We start from the raw sequence: 21,117 nt of genomic DNA, 5'->3' as shown, positions 1-21,117 counted from the left end.
TATCAAAGTTTAGATTGTTTCCCGTCGGCAAATCCAAGCCACCAATAAAATTTATTCCAAGTGCCGACGCGGAAAAGGCGTTTTATTTTCCATCAATGTTTTTCCGTAAATTTCCAAATTAATTTCCGAACAATAAATAAATTTTGAATTAAATTAATCATTTTCAATATTTATTAAATTATTTTTTAAATTTTTTTTTAAAAGTTTTCAAAATATCCATAAATAAATAATACGACCGCCATATACAATTCGCTCACCCGACATTTATTTCTTTTTCGTATTGCTTGGATATTAGTTTGTGGTTGTTTTAGAAGTATTTACAACGCGGAGAAAAGACTTCAATTCCAGTCATTCCATTTTCTCCGTTTCCAGTTGTAAATAAAAGAATAAAATTTTCTTCGTTCTAAAAAACATTTTATATCACCGTGTTCCATATTCCAAGGGTTCCAACCGTAAATAAGGTGGACCCAATTACCATAAATCACAGGTCATTTTTACAATTCGCTGTTCACTCCGAATCACTCCGGGTACCAAAACCGCTTCCCTTCCATTTCGTATTTCTTCGATTATGCCCATCGGGGACGATAAGAAGAAATTGTCCGCTGACAAACCAAGGTCTATTTTTTCACCACAAGGGCCCAAGAGTCCAAGAATCCCAAGCATTTCGGTGAGAACGCCTGCGCAGATTTCCGACGACTGTGCTAACCCATCCAAAGCCACAGTACAGCGCACAGCTAAAAATATGGCTGCTTCAGATCTAGCGCTAGCAAAATTCATTTCGGTTTCTGACCGCTTAAGCGAATTTGAGGCTCAGATCAACACTCCGGAATCCGCAGCTCCAACCGTCACGATGCTTGGCGTCCGTCGCGACCAAGTCCGAACCCTATGGGACAAGGTTGAGAAGGAATACGATCTTTGCTCAGAGTGCCTTGTGTCAGCAGGCGAAGCGGCAGCAAGCAACATGCCTATTCTCTTGCTATTCAGTCTATGAAAGGTGTGTTGCCCAGCTCGTTGATAAAATCGAGCAGGGCACTTCTCAGTCCATCCCAACCGCGAACGCTGCGCCCCAGGCCTACATTTCCTCTGGCTGTCGGTTGCCTCCATGCGATACAGAAGTTTTCGCAGGCGACTATCTTCGCTGGCCGACTTTCCGGGATCTTTTCACAGCCGTTTATATCAATAATCCACGGCTGACTCCGGTTGAAAAGTTATTCCACTTAAATGCCAAAACAAGTGGCGAAGCGCATGCCATAGTTTCGATTTCGCCTCTCACCAACGAGGGTTTCTGCTCTGCGTGGGAAAACCTGATAGAGCGTTTCGAAAATAAACGATTGTTGGTAAACAGTCAATTGAAACAGTCAATACTGTTCAATGTGCAGTCGATACCCCAGGATTCTGGGGCGGCCTTGAAGGTACTGCAAAGTACTGTTCAAGGTTGCTTGACTGCCTTAGAACTGTCAGGCATCAACACTGAGAACTGGGATTGCCTGCTGGTATATCTGTGCTCATCCAAGCTCCCGAAGATAACTCTCTCCTTATGGGAGCAGTCGCTACATAAGAAAGCCGACATCCCGACATGGGGAGAGCTGAATAACTTCCTCACAGAACGTCATCGAACCCTAGAAGCAATCGATGATGTGAGACCGTCCGTACCGAGTCAATCGCATTCCAAAACGATAAACTCAAGTGGGCCCTCTAGAAAATTTGAAAAGTTGAGACTTGTGCAACAAGGAGAACCATCCTGTCCGTGTATGTCCGCGGTTTCTCCAAATGTCGGTTGACGACCGGTCAGCCTACATTAAACGGAAGCAGTTATGCTTAAACTGCTTCGCAACGGGACATCAGCTTCGTGAGTGCAAAAGCACTCACAATTGTTTTACTTGCCGTGGCCGGCATCACACGTTGTTGCACCGAAACAACCTCTGTTCCAGCAATTCAAGCCCTTCAAATCCTGCAAGGCCAATTTCCGCTAATCAGGCCAATTTCGTTCCAAATGAGCAAGCCGGTGTTCAAAATTATTTCGCCACGGGCTCAAGATCTATCCTTCTTGGCACTGCCATAATCAATATCTCCCATCTTGGCACTAACTTTAAGGCACGCGCTCTGATCGACTCCGGATCAGAAGCGACATTCATAACCGAGCGACTGTTCAATCTAATTAGGTTGCCATTCCAGGTGGTTCAAGCCCAAGTCTCGGGCTTAAAGCAAACAGTAGCTGCTCAGTCCAAGAAGCTCTGCAGTTTCACCATCCGATCTCCGACTAGGCCCGCGTTGCAGTTGGAGACGACGGCCTATGTCCTCCCTCAACTAGCCGGAAATCTGCCTTCCTACCCAATTCCGAAAAATTTCCTTCGGGAACTTCCCGATTTTCCACTGGCGGATCCAAAATTCTATGAGAGCGCACAAATAGATGTACTTATCGGAGCCGACATCCTGCCTTCGGTGCTTCTGAGTGGAGCAAAAACCAACATCTGTGGCTCTCTCTTGGGGCAAGAGACCATTTTCGGCTGGGTACTAACTGGGCCAGTGTCAGCCTCAGCCCAAAGCAGAATTTCCTCTTTTTCTACACAGATCTCCCACGCGTACGATGATTCACTGGACAAACTCCTCACAAAATTTTGGGAGGTGGAGGATATACCAACAGAGTTGGTAAAAGAATCCGATTCCATGTGCGAGAAGAATTTCCTTCAAACGACCACGAGAAACGAGTGCGGCAAATATGTCGTTACTCTGCCTTTTCGCGACCCAGAACATATCGGTTCCGGGCTAGGGCATTCTAGGTCTTTCGCGTTGGTTCAGTTCTTAAGAAATGAGCAGCGTCTAAAAAGAGATGAGGCCTTGAAAGCGAGATACGATTCGGTGATCCAGGAATATCTCGACTTAAAGCACATGCGACAAGTTCTTCCTACGCATGATTGCAACGCCTATTATATGCCACATCACGCCGTCTTAAAACCGGAGAGCGTAACTACTAAACTCCGTGTAGTATTCAATGCCTCCAACCCTTCATCGAATGGTACCAGTTTGAATGATATCCTTCATGCTGGCCCTGTCTTACAGTCCGACTTGACCATTCAAATTCTGAAGTGGCGCTATTTCCGATACGTGTTCAACGCCGATATCGAGAAAATGTATCGGCAGATCTGGGTAGATCCGAGACACACTCCATTCCAGCGAATACTTTTCCGTAACAATAGAGGGGAAATCAGAGATTTCGAACTGAAAACAGTAACCTTTGGAGTCAATTGCGCGCCTTTCCTGGCGATCCGAGTACTGCAGCAGCTAGCAGCTGACGTAGAACTCAGCCATCCAAAAGCTAGCAATGTCATTCGAAATTTCATGTATGTGGATGATGTTCTAGCCGGAGCGGACTCCACGGAAGAAGCTCAGCTCATGGTGCAAGAGCTCCGAGACGCTCTGAATTCCGCCGGATTTCCATTGAGGAAATGGACCTCCAACCAAAAGGAAATTTTAGCGGCCATTCAGAGCAACCATCTTTTAAATACTGATTTTCTCGAGATCGATGCAGAAAGTACTGCCAAAACCCTCGGTATTCGCTGGAAGGCAACCTCCGACGAATTCTTCTTCGTCCCGCCAGAGTTGGCTATCGAAACGTCCTTTACAAAACGCCAAGTCCTGTCCCAAATTGCCGAATTGTTCGACCCTGCCGGCTGGTTAGCGCCGTTTATCGTTCGAGCCAAAATTTTCATGCAGGAGATTTGGCTGCAGGAGCTTGGGTGGGACGAAAACATTCCAAATGAGCTTTTTCAGCGATGGCTTAATTGTCTTCAAAGTAATTCAGTGTTAGAGCAGATACGCATTCCACGCTGGCTATCGTTTCGTCCAGATTTCAAGGTCGAGCATCATGGCTTTTTCGGTGCATCGCAAAAGGCTTATGGGGCGGCAATATATGTCCGCGTAGAAGTGGGCAGCACCATTATGGTGCAACTCCTAACCGCGAAAACCCGGGTAGCACCAGTCAAAACGGTTTCGCTCCCAAGACTGGAGCTGTGCGGAGCGTTATTGCTTTCCGAAATGGCTGCAGCCATCATTTCGCAGATGCCTACGATTAACTCCGAACTTTACTGTTGGACGGACTCCACGATAGTGCTTGCATGGTTAAGCAAGCCAGCGTGCCAGTGGGCCACATTTGTAGCCAATAGGGTGACGAAGATCGCCCAGGCCACAAAAACAGAGAATTGGTCTCATGTTTAATCTGAGCATAATCCAGCAGACCTGGCAAGTAGAGGAGTTTCCCCCCAAGATCTAGCCGATAGCCAGTTATGGTGGCACGGACCGACTTGGTTGCAAAATCCACGCAACCAATGGCCAACTCAAGTCGACAACGCTCCGGTGACCGACCTGGAGAAGCGTGCTCTAAAAGTCCATCTCGCAAAAGCTCCTTCTGAAGAGTTGTTGAAAAGTGGTAGAGAAAGCCCTACGAGTCCTTGCTTATGTTTATCGCTTCATTCAGCGGTGCAGGAAGCAGACATCTCCATCTGATGGGCATCTACTGGCCACTGAAATCGCCGCCGCCGAGCGGTTCCTAATTTCGAACACTCAGCGCAGAGAATTCCCTGTGGAACATCACTGCCTAAGTGAAAAGCGTCCAGTGCCAAGTTCAAGTGCCATCCTAAGCATGAACCCGTTTCTAGATCCGCAAGGACTGATCAGGGCATGCGGCCGTGTGGCGGCTTCCGAAAGCCTTCATTACAATGAACGCCATCCAGTGATTCTCCCGTATAACTGCCTGCTTTCTCGCATCCTTGCGAATTTCACGCATCGCATAACTCTCCATGGTGGTAACCAGTTAATGGTGCGCCTCATCAGGTCGAAATACTGGATTCCGAGAATTAAGAACCTGATGAAAGCAGTGGTAAATTCGTGCAAAGTATGTGTGATCCACAAAAAGCGGTTGCAAAGCCAACTGATGGGTGTCCTGCCCAAAGAAAGAGCATCGTTCTCCCGACCATTCACGTATACTGGCATGGATTACGCCGGTCCGTTCGATGGTACAAATGCACTGCCACACGAAAATACACGTTCGAAGAGCTCTCCACGCTCTTGGCAAAAATAGAAGCGTGCCTTAACTCCAGGCCGCTGTCTCCTATGTCTGAGGATCCGACAGATTTGCTGGCTCTGACGCCAGGGCATTTCCTTGTCGGGGGACCCCTTATGTCCACGGTAGAACCCGAAGTAAAGGGGGAAACGAAATCCCTTCTTAATCGGTGGCAGCATTTGAAAGCTCTCCATCAGCAGTTGCGTGTGCGATGGAAAGAAGAGTACCTTAAAGAACTCCACAAGCGTTCTAAATGGCAGGCCCCGTCCAAAAATCTCCGCATCGAAGATATGGTCGTCATCAAGGACGACAACTTGCCCTCTAATGAGTGGCGGCTCGGCAGAATTGAGTCTGTTTTCCCAGGAGCCGACGGCAACGTCCGTGTAGTAAATATCCGTACTGCACGTGGGGTTATTAAACGTCCAGTGGCAAAAGTGGTGCTTTTGCCGACGGAGTCTTCCGAATCTCCACAATAATAAGCGCTCTTCTCGTCCTTAGTTGTAGTTCACTAGCACTAATCATCTATTATTTTTCATTTCGTTTTCGATCTCCTTTCGACATTCGACCACGCGCAGCATGGCCCCTCGTCAACAAAACGCACGCAGTGCTCGTGCCGTGGAGAGTAGACGTACCCGAGGTATTCAATCCTACCGATGCCGAGTCTGCCGCGGTATCCATCCTCTTCGGAAGTGCGAGAGGTTCTTCAACAAATACTGCGCCAATTGCCTCTCTCACGAGCATTCCACGGGAGACTGCCAAAGCGGAGATCGTTGCAAGAAGTGCGACCGATCCCACCACACGCTGCTCCACATGCATGAGCAGGTTAGCTCGTTGTCGCGGTCTCGAGCGCGCTCGCGTCTCCAACCGGTGCCAACCCGGCAAGCAGCTTCGGCCTCGTCCCAAGGTTCCCGCCGGCACAATCCGCCAACTCAGCGTAGGAGTTCACCGCCAAGACGCCCGGAATCGACGACGCCAGGCCCATCGCTCTCGTCGCTGCTGCAACGCCACAGCGTAAACATCCTTCCCACAGCGCTGGTCAAGTTGGAGACCGGGACGAAGACCTTCGAGACCGCAGCACTCATCGATCCGTGCAGCCCCATGAGCTGCATCGACGCTTCGTTGGCGTCAGCCTTTCAGCTTCCGATGACCAATGTTGGCGACGAGAAGGTCTGCACGACGACGATTCGCTCCAGGATCGACGCGAACACGAAACTGAAGGTCGTGCTCAAGATCGAGCCCAGGGTGCGGATCCGCACACCTGTCCGGGCATTGAGCGACACCGTAGTGTCCAAGTACCGGGACATCATGCTGGCTGATGACGAGTTCCATCGGCCTGCTACCGTCTCCATGGTCTTAGGAGCGGATATTTATGCTAAGGTTATCCAATCCTGATTCCAGACCTTCGACGAGGGAATGCCGGTCGCTCAAAAGACCGTGTTTGGGTGGATCGTGTCCGGTGCCTGCAGCTTGCCGTAGGATGGCTATGTTGCAACCCCAGTGATTGCAAGGGGGGCGGAATGTTCAAGTTACGGGGTTTGGACTGTCACCCGCTCTCCGCTCCCTCTTACGCTCTCCACTCCCTCTTACGCTCTCCCGCTCTTCACCACAGAGTCTCCGAGGAGTCTCCGCTGCGCTTGGGAGAACCCAACTCATTAGAATAAGCTTTAGTGTAAAAACTAACCACGATCAATAAACATACACGCCCGCGCTATTTCTACAAGTCTTCGAGTGTTTTTTTCGAGTGTTCTATTTTCAGCAAACTAGGAATTTTCCAGGACCAGCAAACCCCAACAGCCCTACAGGAGTTATCCTTTCGTATTGCCTGATTTGATTCTGGCACTCCTTTGGAGATTGCTCTGTGAAGTCTTTTACCTTGCCTTACAGAAGGTTCTATAATTCCTTCGTTTGGCTTTCCTGATCTCATGGTTATACATGGTCAGTTTATTCCGGTAGGCATCCCAATTCCCTTCTCTTTTTGCTTTGTTAAAGAGACGCCTGGTCGCTCTCCGCAACTTCTCCAATTGGTAGTTCCACCATGGAGCACCTTTATCCCTGGCTCGGCCAAGGGATCAGCTTTCTCTGAACGCGTTAGTAAAACACGAGTTAATATCTTCGTCTCCAGTTCTAGAGTGGTACGGAGTTTCCCGGTTACCCTAGTAACTGGACCTCGCAGTAAGGAGGCATTGAACCCTTCCCAGTTCGTATTTTCGCTACATTCTAGACTTAGCCCTATGTTAAAACGAATAATTCTGTGATCTGACATTTACTGCTAGGAAGAAGCCTGAGGCAGTGGATTTCTCCAAACTTAATTGGAGAATACCAACCGAACAGGACTATCTCTTCCAGTAGTGCGTCCTCGAGCTGTGAGAGGCTCTCACTCCTGAGGACGACTTTGGGGTATCCCTCTGGTACGACCGCAACTTTAATGGCCCCAGTTACGGCCACATATGAGTACGTGCTTGCGTACCTCAGTTGCCTTTGCAGCACTTGAGGTACTTGGGCCATCGAAAGGAGCAGTCAGTGGCCTGCTCTTCTCCACCTTCTGCCTCTTAGGCGTTTCCGTCGGAGGTGTCAGGGTTTTTAGCCCGTCCCGCTTGGCCGGCTTGGACCACATTCGAGTGACTCGGTGTGGCTGCCGGATTCTTCCCTCCCGCAACTGGGCGTGCCGTTGGCACACTTCGATTACGAGAATTTTGTGTTATTATGATTCGAGTAAAATGACGTAATAAAGAAAGAATAAATATGTGAATGGCCTGTGCAGTCCCATCGCGTGTTCTGCAGATGGTTGCTTAAAATTTAAATTGTTTAAGAAAAGAAAATGAGATACACGAAGATCGAAGAAAATAAAATACGTCGAGTTAATTTCTGTAGTCCCATCGCGTGTTCTGCAGAAGACTACATAAAATCTAAGGTTTGTTTGCGATAAATCTTTATATTTCCATGTCGTAATTTTAAAGGAAAGAAATTTCTAGAGCTATAACAACAGCGAGGAAAAACAGTACATACTTAAACTGTGCAAGTTATTAAAAAGACTTTTCCACAACGAAAACAAACAACTAACTTTCTTCAACGCCGTCAAACACTCTATACCACCAACATATAATATACCGATTCACACAAAATCTTACCGTTACCCATTGGTACATAAAGACGAAGTTCGAAAGCAAATTTCAAAAATGCTCGAATATAAAAAACAGCCATTCCCCCTGGAGTGCACCCGTCTGGGTCATACCGTGTACCGTACCGTACCGTGGTCTTCTTTGACATAAAATAAACAGGATGCAATAGACCATCGTCGACTGTAATAAAAGTGCTCATTTCCTTCATTAAAATCAAATCTAAACATTACCTTTTTCTTTGTCAACTCAGTTCAAGGTGTAGCTATGCCTGCGTAATTTTCTATAAACGTCCTGAAATAGCCCGTCAAGCCCAAAAAACTTTCTACTTGCTAAATATTTTGTGGCATCTTGGTTAAAGCTTCTATTTTCTCGGGTGAGGGGTAAATTTTTTGATTTCCTATAACATGGCCAAGAAATTGAATGCGCGAGTTACCGGTTCCTACCGGCACACAGACCCTCCAACCGTTCAGCGAACGGTCGTTGCCACCTCGCTTCATTTAATTGCTTAGATGTTATCTTAGCTTTGCTGAGCGCCTTTATGGATGCTTGACTATCAGACAGTATAGCAATGTCCTTGTCATGATAGATGGCCTCTCATCCCTTGGTTGCATTTGCAAAGGGATACCCCTTTTAAGGCTTTCATTCAACATCCTTAATTTTGAGGATACAGTCATTTCCTGCTCCATCAATTCTTATTAGGGTGGCTTTCCGTTTCATTTCAATGACGATATGAAGCGGCATCACCTCCATAAGTATCCCAAGATACTTAACTTCCTTGCTGGCCTCTATGCGACATTCTGACAGGGTTATTGCCTTAATTCTCTGTAGCTTGTACCTATTTGTGAAAGGCACAATAACAGTTTTGCTAGGATTTAGGCTCAGGCCTACTTCCTTGCACCATTCGAATAATATCGCAGACTATTTGCTCATATTTACCTCTAGCTATAATGACAATATCGTCAGCATAGCCTTGGCAAAATATACCAAGGAGAGGAGAGAGGACACCCCCTTGGGGGCAACCCCTTGTGGTAGATTCTGTGGACGACTTTCCTCCTATAGTGGCCATGGCTCGCCTAGATGCCAGTAGTGATTTGACCCATCTGCTGGTTGTCACATCTAGTCCTCTTCTTGCCAGGGATGCGTTGACATGACTCAGGGGAGGTATTGTCGAAAGCACCCTGTATGTCTAAAGAAGGCACATAATGCCACTTCCTTATGAGTCAGTGAATCCTCAATACGGCTTTTCAGGTGATATAGGGCAGTATCAGTTGATCTGCCCGCCCAAGCAGAGTGCTTCTAATGCTATCTTCTAATCCACTACCTTTTCCAACGTTTTTAGCAAAAACGATGTCAAGCTGATGGGTCTGAACGACTTCGGATCAGTGATGTATTTCTTTCCAGCTTTCGGAATGAAGACCACTTTTGCTATACTCTAGGCAGTAGATATGTGTTCTAAAGCTAGGCTGCTGATCAGTATTTTCCTGATCGGTACTGCGAGCTGACTTAGCGCTCGTTGAAGCAGGATTGGCTGAATGCCATCTGGACCAGGAGATTTGTAGGGCTGGAATGTACCAATTGCCCATCTTAATCTCTCCGTTGTTACTATTGATTTTGTGCCGTTACCAGGGTATTCCCATCCGTTTGGAGCGTGCTTCCCGGAAAGTGAGTTGCCAGCCAGTAGTAGCTCAAGTTTTTCCTTACTTCCTATATTATAGGAGTTATCCTTTCGTATTGCCTGATTTGATTCTGGCACTCCTTTGGAGATTGCTCTGTGAAGTCTATCATCTTGCCTCACAGAAGGTTCTATTATTCCTTCGTTTGGCTTTCCTTATCTCATGGTTATACATGGTCAGTTTATTCCGGTAGGAATCCCAACTCCCTTCTCTTTTTGCTTTGTTAAAGAGACGCCTGGTCGCTCTCCGCAACTTCTCCAATTGGTAGTTCAACCATGGAGCACCTTTATCCCTGGCTCGGCCAAGGGATCAGCTTTCTCTGAACGCGTTAGTAAAACACGAGTTAATATCTTCGTCTCCAGTTCTAGAGTGGTACGGAGTTTCCCGGTTACCCTAGTAACTGGACCTCGCAGTAAGGAGGCATTGAACCCTTCCCAGTTCGTATTTTCGCTACATTCTAGACTTAGCCCTATGTTAAAACGAATAATTCTGTGATCTGACATTTACTGCTAGGAAGAAGCCTGAGGCAGTGGATTTCTCCAAACTTAATTGGAGAATACCAACCGAACAGGACTATCTCTTCCAGTAGTGCGTCCTCGAGCTGTGAGAGGCTCTCACTCCTGAGGACGACTTTGGGGTATCCCTCTGGTACGACCGCAACTTTAATGGCCCCAGTTACGGCCACATATGAGTACGTGCTTGCGTACCTCAGTTGCCTTTGCAGCACTTGAGGTACTTGGGCCATCGAAAGGAGCAGTCAGTGGCCTGCTCTTCTCCACCTTCTGCCTCTTAGGCGTTTCCGTCGGATGTGTCAGGGTTTTTAGCCCGTCCCGCTTGGCCGGCTTGGACCACATTCGAGTGACTCGGTGTGGCTGCCGGATTCTTCCCTCCCGCAACTGGGCGTGCCGTTGGCACACTTCGATTACGAGAATTTTGTGTTATTATGATTCGAGTAAAATGACGTAATAAAGAAAGAATAAATATGTGAATGGCCTGTGCAGTCCCATCGCGTGTTCTGCAGATGGTTGCTTAAAATTTAAATTGTTTAAGAAAAGAAAATGAGATACACGAAGATCGAAGAAAATAAAATACGTCGAGTTAATTTCTGTAGTCCCATCGCGTGTTCTGCAGAAGACTACATAAAATCTAAGGTTTGTTTGCGATAAATCTTTATATTTCCATGTCGTAATTTTAAAGGAAAGAAATTTCTAGAGCTATAACAACAGCGAGGAAAAACAGTACATACTTAAACTGTGCAAGTTATTAAAAAGACTTTTCCACAACGAAAACAAACAACTAACTTTCTTCAACGCCGTCAAACACTCTATACCACCAACATATAATATACCGATTCACACAAAATCTTACCGTTACCCATTGGTACATAAAGACGAAGTTCGAAAGCAAATTTCAAAAATGCTCGAATATAAAAAACAGCCATTCCCCCTGGAGTGCACCCGTCTGGGTCATACCGTGTACCGTACCGTACCGTGGTCTTCTTTGACATAAAATAAACAGGATGCAATAGACCATCGTCGACTGTAATAAAAGTGCTCATTTCCTTCATTAAAATCAAATCTAAACATTACCTTTTTCTTTGTCAACTCAGTTCAAGGTGTAGCTATGCCTGCGTAATTTTCTATAAACGTCCTGAAATAGCCCGTCAAGCCCAAAAAACTTTCTACTTGCTAAATATTTTGTGGCATCTTGGTTAAAGCTTCTATTTTCTCGGGTGAGGGGTAAATTTTTTGATTTCCTATAACATGGCCAAGAAATTGAATGCGCGAGTTACCGGTTCCTACCGGCACACAGACCCTCCAACCGTTCAGCGAACGGTCGTTGCCACCTCGCTTCATTTAATTGCTTAGATGTTATCTTAGCTTTGCTGAGCGCCTTTATGGATGCTTGACTATCAGACAGTATAGCAATGTCCTTGTCATGATAGATGGCCTCTCATCCCTTGGTTGCATTTGCAAAGGGATACCCCTTTTAAGGCTTTCATTCAACATCCTTAATTTTGAGGATACAGTCATTTCCTGCTCCATCAATTCTTATTAGGGTGGCTTTCCGTTTCATTTCAATGACGATATGAAGCGGCATCACCTCCATAAGTATCCCAAGATACTTAACTTCTTTGCTGGCCTCTATGCGACATTCTGACAGGGTTATTGCCTTAATTCTCTGTAGCTTGTACCTATTTGTGAAAGGCACAATAACAGTTTTGCTAGGATTTAGGCTCAGGCCTACTTCCTTGCACCATTCGAATAATATCGCAGACTGTTTGCTCATATTTACCTCTAGCTATAATGACAATATCGTCAGCATAGCCTTGGCAAAATATACCAAGGAGAGGAGAGAGGACACCCCCTTGGGGGCAACCCCTTGTGGTAGATTCTGTGGACGACTTTCCTCCTATAGTGGCCATGGCTCGCCTAGATGCCAGTAGTGATTTGACCCATCTGCTGGTTGTCACATCTAGTCCTCTTCTTGCCAGGGATGCGTTGACATGACTCAGGGGAGGTATTGTCGAAAGCACCCTGTATGTCTAAAGAAGGCACATAATGCCACTTCCTTATGAGTCAGTGAATCCTCAATACGGCTTTTCAGGTGATATAGGGCAGTATCAGTTGATCTGCCCGCCCAAGCAGAGTGCTTCTAATGCTATCTTCTAATCCACTACCTTTTCCAACGTTTTTAGCAAAAACGATGTCAAGCTGATGGGTCTGAACGACTTCGGATCAGTGATGTATTTCTTTCCAGCTTTCGGAATGAAGACCACTTTTGCTATACTCCAGGCAGTAGATATGTGTTCTAAAGCTAGGCTGCTGATCAGTATTTTCCTGATCGGTACTGCGAGCTGACTTAGCGCTCGTTGAAGCAGGATTGGCTGAATGCCATCTGGACCAGGAGATTTGTAGGGCTGGAATGTACCAATTGCCCATCTTAATCTCTCCGTTGTTACTATTGATTTTGTGCCGTTACCAGGGTATTCCCATCCGTTTGGAGCGTGCTTCCCGGAAAGTGAGTTGCCAGCCAGTAGTAGCTCAAGTTTTTCCTTACTTCCTATATTATAGGAGTTATCCTTTCGTATTGCCTGATTTGATTCTGGCACTCCTTTGGAGATTGCTCTGTGAAGTCTATCACCTTGCCTCACAGAAGGTTCTATTATTCCTTCGTTTGGCTTTCCTGATATCATGGTTATACATGGTCAGTTTATTCCGGTAGGAATCCCAACTCCCTTCTCTTTTTGCTTTGTTAAAGAGACGCCTGGTCGCTCTCCGCAACTTCTCCAATTGGTAGTTCAACCATGGAGCACCTTTTTCCCTGGCTCGGCCAAGGAATCAGCTTTTTCTGAACGCGTTAGTAAAACACGAGTTAATATCTTCGTCTCCAGTTCTACAGTGGTACGGAGTTTCCCGGTTACCCTAGTAACTGGATCTCGCAGTAAGGAGGCATTGAACCCTTTCCAGTTCGTATTTTCGCTACATTCTAGACTTAGCCCTATGTTAAAACGAATAATTCTGTGATCTGACATTTACTGCTAGGGAGAAGCCTGAGGCAGTGGATTCCTCCAAACTTAATTGGAGAAAACCAACCGAACAGGACTATCTCTTCCAGTAGTGCGTCCTCGAGCTGTGAGAGGCTCTCACTCCTGAGGACGACTTTTGGGTATCGCTCTGGTACGACCGCAACGTTAATGGCCCCAGTTACGGCCGCATATGAGTACGCGCTTGCGTACCTCAGCTGCCTTTGCAGCACTTGAGGTACTTGGGCCATCGAAAGGAGCAGTCAGTGGCCTGATCTTCTCCACCTTCTTCTGCCTCTTAGGCGTTTCCGTCGGAGGTGTCAGGGTTTTTAGCCCGTCCCGCTTGGCCGGCTTGGACCACATTCGAGTGACTCGGTGTGGCTGCCGGATTCTTCCCTCCCGCAACTGGGCGTGCTTGTGCCGTTGGCACACTCCGATTACGAGCATTTTTTTGTGTTACCAAGGAGACGGTCCTCAAATTGTCTTCCGACATTTCCCGCAGTCAAGGCCTGCGGTATTTTGATCTTTTTAGGTCTATTGTTCATAGTTCCCACGAGTTGCAGAGAAATAAACGGTCCACCCGGGCAGAGTACCCGGGTAAGGCTAACTAGACCGGGCGGACGCCAATTGCCCGGACTCTCCGTTAGCGACTGGGCTAGTTGTTTCCCGGGCCCCCAGCCTGGCAGACTCTCGGCACGGGTCGAATGACCCTTAGTCCGGCCCGGAGATTATGATTCGAGTAAAATGACGTAATAAAGAAAGAATAAATATGTGAATGGCCTGTGCAGTCCCATCGCGTGTTCTGCAGAGGGTTGCTTAAAATTTAAATTTTTTAAGAAAAGAAAATAAGATACACGAAGATCGAAGAAATTAAAATACGTCGAGTTAATTTCTGTAGTCCCATCGCGTGTTCTGCAGAAGACTACATAAAAGCTAGGGTTTGTTTGCGATAAATCTTTATATTTCCATGTCGTAATTTTAAAGGAAAGAAATTTCTAGAGCTATAACAACAGCGAGGAAAAACAGTACATACTTAAACTGTGCAAGTTATTAAAAAGTCTTTTCCACAACGAAAACAACCAACTAACTTTCTGCAACGCCGTCAAACACTCTATACCACCAACAGATAATATACCGATTCACACAAAATCTTACCATTACCCATTTGTACATAAAGGCAAAGTTCGAAAGCAAATTTCAAAAATGCTCGAACAAAACATCATAAAAAACAGCCATTCCCCCTGGAGTGCACCCGTCTGGGTCGTACCGTGTACCGTACCGTACCGTGGTCTTCTTTGACATAAAATAAACAGGATGCAATAGACCATCGTCGACTGTAATAAAAGTGCTCATTTCCTTCATTAAAATCAAATCTAAACATTGCCTTTTTCTTTGTCAACTCAGTTCAAGGTGCCTGCGTAATTTTCTATAAACGTCCATCACCTCCATAATTATCCCAAGATACTTAACTTCTTTGCTGGCCTCTATGCGACATTCTGACAGGGTTATTGCCTTCATTCTCTGTAGCTTGTACCTATTTGTGAAAGGAACAATAACAGTTTTGCTAGGATTTAGGCTCAGGCCTACTTCCTTGCACCATTCGAATAATATCGCAGACTGTTTGCTCATATTTACCTCTAGCTATAATGACAATATCGTCAGCATAGCCTTGGCAAAATATACCCAGGAGAGGCGAGAGGACACCCCCTTGGGGGCAACCCCTTGTGGTAGATACTGTGGACGACTGTCCTCCTATACTGGCCATGGCTCGCCTAGATGCCAGTAGTGATTTGATCCATCTGCTGGTTGTCACATCTAGTCCTCTTCTTGCCAGGGATGCGTTGACATGACTCAGGCACATAATGCCACTTCCTTATGAATCAGGGAATTCTCAATACGGCTTTTCAGGTGATATAGGGCAGTATCAGTTGATCCCCGCCCTGTAGTCATGCTGCGTCCGTTGGAGCGGATGCTCCTCAAGCAGAGTGCTTCTAATGCGAGCTTCTAATCCACTACCTTTTCCAACGTTTTTAGCAAAAACGATGTCAAGCTGATGGGTCTGAACGACTTCGGATCAGTAATGTATTTCTTTCCAGCTTTCGGAATTGTGGTAGGATGAACACGCATAAGGCCCACTGTACCATGTAGTAGCATAAGATCATATCACCGTTAGAAATAAGAATATTACTGTCATCTCGCTCTTACTTATAAGCTAGCATTAAGAGATAATAATGTATACCTAGCTCACTCACAAGCGCATACAGATGTGAGAGAGCATAAGCAAAGTGGAATATGCGAGACGCGGCATTCGGTGGCGTGTAGTTGAAGGGAAAGGTCGATTAAAGAGATTGTGAAATTATTAAAAAGACTAAGTGCCTATATTCATTTTTCGGCGTCCACAACATCAGAAGTGGTCATTACCCACTATGCCTGACACTAACTGGAATCAATTCTCAGTGCTCCAACTAAAGAAGTGGTTGGAAGCTCTTGGACGCCAGACTTCCGGTACAAAAGCGGAACTAATAGTGCGTCTGCAGGCCATTTCCCCAGAAACGCGTGGCGATTCACCGCCAAATAACGGATCAGCAGCAGAAGAGGTGGAGGAATTGGATGGAGCTGCAGCCTGGCCAAAGCAGAGAGAGCCACAGGGTGGAGACACACGCACGATCCCGTTCGACGAGCAGTCATTGCAGTCAGAATCCCCGGAGAACATCGATCTGGATCAGCTATCGTTGGTGGATGCAGAGAGAGCCACTCTAAAAAAGCTTCGGGACGAGATAGAGGCAAACATGGCTGTGCTGCAGAGGATCCAAGCGGATATCGACGACGTGAACAAGAGCAAGTCTGCTCATGCTCGCCAGATCAATGACGTCATCGAGAACAACAGCAACGGAAACCACGGCAATGTTAACATATGCGCTAACAGCACCGACGCCAATGTTAACAGCACCGACGCCAATGTTAGCAGCACCAAGGTAACTATCGCCGCCGATAACATCGACATGGGACATACCAGTGTTGGAAAAGAAATCGCTTGTAATGTTGTTCAGCACCAGAGTCGAAATGTAAACAAGCTTCTGGAATCTCCTGCAACATCGCTTGCCTTGGCAAAAGAGGTAACGATGGAGTTTGACGGCAGCTTATGTGCGCGCAATTGGGTCACGCAGTTTCAGAACATCGGAAAGATTTACAATTTGGACGACGGATGCATGCACATGCTGCTAATTGCCAAACTAAAAGGAAACGCACAGCGCTGGCTGCACGCAAGCGCCACACGCATCCTAGAATCGACCGACCAGCTGTGCGAACAGTTAATTTTGACATTCGAGGTCAAGATGTCAAAAGGGGAACTGAGGAACGCATTTCAAAAACGCGAATGGCATCCGGATGAGAAATTTGCTGTTTACTTCGAGGACAAGGTGATGCTGGCCAACGACATCAACATCGATCTAGAGGAGCTCCTGGAAAGCATCATTGAAGGAATCCCAGCACCAGCGTTGCGCAACCAGGCGCGCATACAGTGTTTCTCCGAGCCGATGCAAATTCTGCGGGCTTTCTCGGAAGTCCGTCTGCCGAAGCACAAAACAGGGAGCAGTTCATCAAAGCGCCTTACTGGAGGAGGTGCAGCCAATAAGGACTTACGTTGTGCCAATTGCAACTCCAAAGGGCACTTCGCCAGGGAGTGTCTCAAGCCAAAGAGGGAGCCCGGATCCTGCTATGCCTGTGGGGCATTTGGACACTTCGTCGGACAATGCCCGGAGCGCAAGAGCGCCAATATCAACAATTATGTAAGACTTGTCAAGATTTTTTTTCACAATAGCTGTAAAATCCCATTAATTACAGAATGCCTCATAGACACAGGGAGTCCAATATCATTTACAAAGTTAAGCAATGTATCCAAGGAAATTAATTTAGAATCCGCTTCAGAAACCTATTTCGGGCTGAATAAAAGCCAACTGACAATATATGGAAAAATCTTATGTTACATTATAAAAGAAAAAGTTAAATGTTATTTTTATTTGTACGTGGTCCCAGACGAGTCTATGAGTCATAATGTAGTTCTTGGACGAAATTTCATGGAAGCGTGCCAGTTAAAACTGGATCCAGACGCCTTGGGAAGGATAACGGTCAACCCAGTCGATAGTAAAAGATATAGAAAAGCAAATAGTAAAACAGTCAGTTCTATTGTTAGTGAAACAGTTAGTGAATTAGTTAGTGAAACAGTTAGCGAAACAGTTAGTGAAACAGTTAGTGAAACAGTTAGCGAAACAGTTAGTGAAACAGTTAGTGAGACAGTTAGTGAGACAGTTAGCAAAACAGTTAGTGAGACAGTTAACGAAGAGGTTGATGAAACAGTTAGTCAAATGGATAATGAAACAGTTAATAAGACAGTTAGTAAAACAGCCAACGAAGCGAGTAGTATAGTTAGTCAAACTGTTAACGAAGCAGGTAGCAAAACGGTCATCGAAACAGTTATGCCTTTAGCCAACTTCACGACGGATTCCGGACTTTATGCTGCGGTTGTGCCCAGTTATGAAGAAGCTGTTAGAGAAATTTGTAGCATTGATCACTTAGACGATGAGCAAATGAACTTCATATGCGGCGAAAACAATAACCAAGCCTTAAACAGTCAGTTAAAGGAGATTATTAAACGCAACTACTTAAGCGTTAATAAGCCTACCGAGCCCTTAGTCAAATGCGAAATAAAACTTTGTTTAGAAACGTCAAAACCATTTAGCTGCGCCCCAAGAAGACTTGCCTACTCAGAAAAAGAAAAATTACAAAAACTATTAGATGACTATTTAAAAGAGGGAATTATTCAACCTAGTAAATCAGAATATGCTTCACCAATTGTTTTAGTCAAAAAGAAAACAGGAGACATACGACTATGTATAGACTTTAGAAAACTGAACAAAGTTTTAATTAAAGATAATTATCCGATACCGCTTATCGATGACCTTTTAGACAAGCTAGTCAACAAAAAAGTTTTTTCGAAACTTGATTTAAAAAACGGTTATTTTCATGTATTCGTTAATAAGGAATCAGTCAAATACACCTCATTTGTTACACCGTTAGGGCAATTCGAATTTCTCAGAATGCCAATGGGCCTAAAAACTGCATCGGCGGTGTTCCAAAGGTTTGTAAACAAAATTTTCGAGGATCTTATAAGGGATAACAAAGTAATTGTATACATGGACGACATCATGATTGCTAGCAAGAACTCGGAGGAGCATTTAGAAACCTTAAAGGAAGTGTTTATCAGATTAGCTCAAAACAAATTGGAATTACGAATGGATAAATGTGAGTTCCTTCAGACAAATATTAAATATTTAGGATTCATTATAAATGGTGAAGGCATTAGGGCTGATGACAAAGGAATAGATGCCATACAGCATTTTCCAGTTCCAGACAAAATACAAGCCGTTCAAAGTTTTCTGGGCTTATGTTCATACTTCCGTAGATTTATAAAAGATTTTTCAACATTAGCGAAACCTTTATATGACCTTTTGAGAAAAGATGAAAAATTTAAATTTGGGGAAAAAGAAATGAGCTGTTTCTCAACTCTTAAGGAAAAGCTGGTGCAGGCACCGGTCTTAGCAATTTATAATTTCAAAGACGAAATAGAACTGCACTGTGATGCAAGCGCTCTTGGTTTCGGTGCGGTGTTATGTCAAAAAAAAGAGGATGGAAAATTACACCCAATATTTTATTTTTCAAAGCGAACAACAGTCGCTGAGGCAAAATATCACAGTTTCGAATTGGAAACAATGGCAATTATTCACGCACTGCGAAGATTTAGAATATATTTGTACGGAAAACGTTTTAAAATTATAACTGATTGTAATTCTCTTACTTTGACGCTTAACAAGATTGAACTTAATCCGCGAATAGCTAGATGGGCGTTAGAGCTCCAGAACTATGATTATGAGCTCATACATAGAGAGGGTAAAAGGATGCAGCATGTTGATGCTCTTAGTAGATGCACGAATATTCTGATAGTGGAATCAAATACGTTTGAAGACAATTTAGTAATCTGCCAAGGCAAGGATCAAAAAGTTCAAGAAATCAAGAAACTGCTGGAAAAAAATGAACATAAGTTGTTCGAAATGAGAAACGGAATAATTTATAGAAAATGTAACGACGGCAGACTTTTATTTTATGTTCCCACAGACATGGAAGATCATATTCTATATAAATATCACAATGAGATCGGACACATAGGTAGAGACAAAATGTTAGATGTTATTTCGAAATCTTATTGGTTTCCCAATGCCAAAGACAAATGCTTGAGCCATATAGAAAATTGTTTAAAATGTGTTGCGTTCTCCCCTAAGACAGGCAAGGAAGGATTTCTGCACTGCATTCCGAAGGGCAGCAAACCGTTCGAACTAATACATATCGATCATTACGGCCCAGTCGACTCAGGCAGATCCAAAAAACACATTTTTGTTGTCATCGATGGTTTTACGAAGTTCGTACGTTTATACGCCACAAAGACCACTAATACAAAAGAAGTCATTACAGCCCTGAAGGACTATTTTAGAGCATACAGCAAGCCTAAATGCATCATTTCAGATAGGGGAAGTTGTTTTACATCCAAGGAATTTGATGACTTTATGTTAGAATTCGATGTTAAGCATATGAAGATTGCGACTGGTTCACCCCAAGCAAACGGACAGGTTGAAAGAGTCAATAGAAGCCTAGGTCCAATGATAGCGAAACTGGTACAACCAGAGAAAAGCATATATTGGGACACAGTAATAGATAAAGTTGAGCACGTCTTAAATAATACACAGCACCGCAGCATCAAGCAAACTCCAAGCAGAGTTCTTTTTGGTGTAGAGCAAAGAGGAAAAATAGTAGACGAATTAAAAGAAAAACTAGAGGAATTAGAAAATACTGAAGAAGGTAGGGATTTGGTAAAAATTAGAAATGAAGTTAAAAATAATCAAAAAAAGGCTCAAGCGTATAATAAAACACATTATGATAAGACCGCCAGACAGCCATCAGAATACAAAAAAGGAGATTATGTGATGGTTAAAAATTTCGACAGTACAGCAGGCATCTCTAGAAAATTGATTCCAAAGTGTAAAGGCCCATATGTGATATCTAAGGTATTAAGAAACGACAGATTCTTGTTAAAAGACGTAGAAGGTTTTCAGATATCTCGTAACCCATACCAAGGTGTCTGGAGCATCCAAAATATTAAGCATTGGATAGGCAACAAGAAAAATAAACGAAGACACAATTAAACAATAATAATAATATAATAACAGATTAATATAGTATGTACATATGTATAAATAAGGTAAAAGAATTCATCATACAACTAAGCAATCAATGTAAACCATGATCAGGGGATCAGCTAGTCAGGACGGCCGAGTTGTGGTAGGATGAACACGCATAAGGCCCACTGTACCATGTAGTAGCATAAGATCATATCACCGTTAGAAATAAGAATATTACTGTCATCTCGCTCTTACTTATAAGCTAGCATTAAGAGATAATAATGTATACCTAGCTCACTCACAAGCGCATACAGATGTGAGAGAGCATAAGCAAAGTGGAATATGCGAGACGCGGCATTCGGTGGCGTGTAGTTGAAGGGAAAGGTCGATTAAAGAGATTGTGAAATTATTAAAAAGACTAAGTGCCTATATTCATTTTTCGGCGTCCACAGAATGAAGACCACTTTTGCTATACTCCAGGCAGTAGATATGTGTTCTAAAGCTAGGCTGC

General features: G+C 44.7%; 1 protein-coding gene across 1 annotated transcript; it reads left to right on the top strand.

The window, feature by feature from the left end:
• The first annotated feature begins 16,424 nt into the window (after positions 1 to 16,424).
• Positions 16,425 to 17,588, top strand: LOC117150146. The gene is made up of 2 exons (XM_033316949.1): positions 16,425 to 17,165; positions 17,221 to 17,588. The coding sequence occupies exons 1-2, from the start codon at positions 16,500 to 16,502 to the stop codon at positions 17,230 to 17,232; spliced, it is 678 nt and encodes a 225-aa protein (XP_033172840.1). The 5' UTR covers positions 16,425 to 16,499; the 3' UTR covers positions 17,233 to 17,588.
• The last annotated feature ends 3,529 nt before the right edge of the window (positions 17,589 to 21,117 follow it).

The sequence above is a fragment of the Drosophila mauritiana genome, unplaced genomic scaffold, assembly GCF_004382145.1.
Source record: "Drosophila mauritiana strain mau12 unplaced genomic scaffold, ASM438214v1 Y_36, whole genome shotgun sequence".
In the NCBI taxonomy this organism is placed as follows: domain Eukaryota; kingdom Metazoa; phylum Arthropoda; class Insecta; order Diptera; family Drosophilidae; genus Drosophila; species Drosophila mauritiana.
This window is presented reverse-complemented; position numbering and strand designations above follow the sequence as displayed.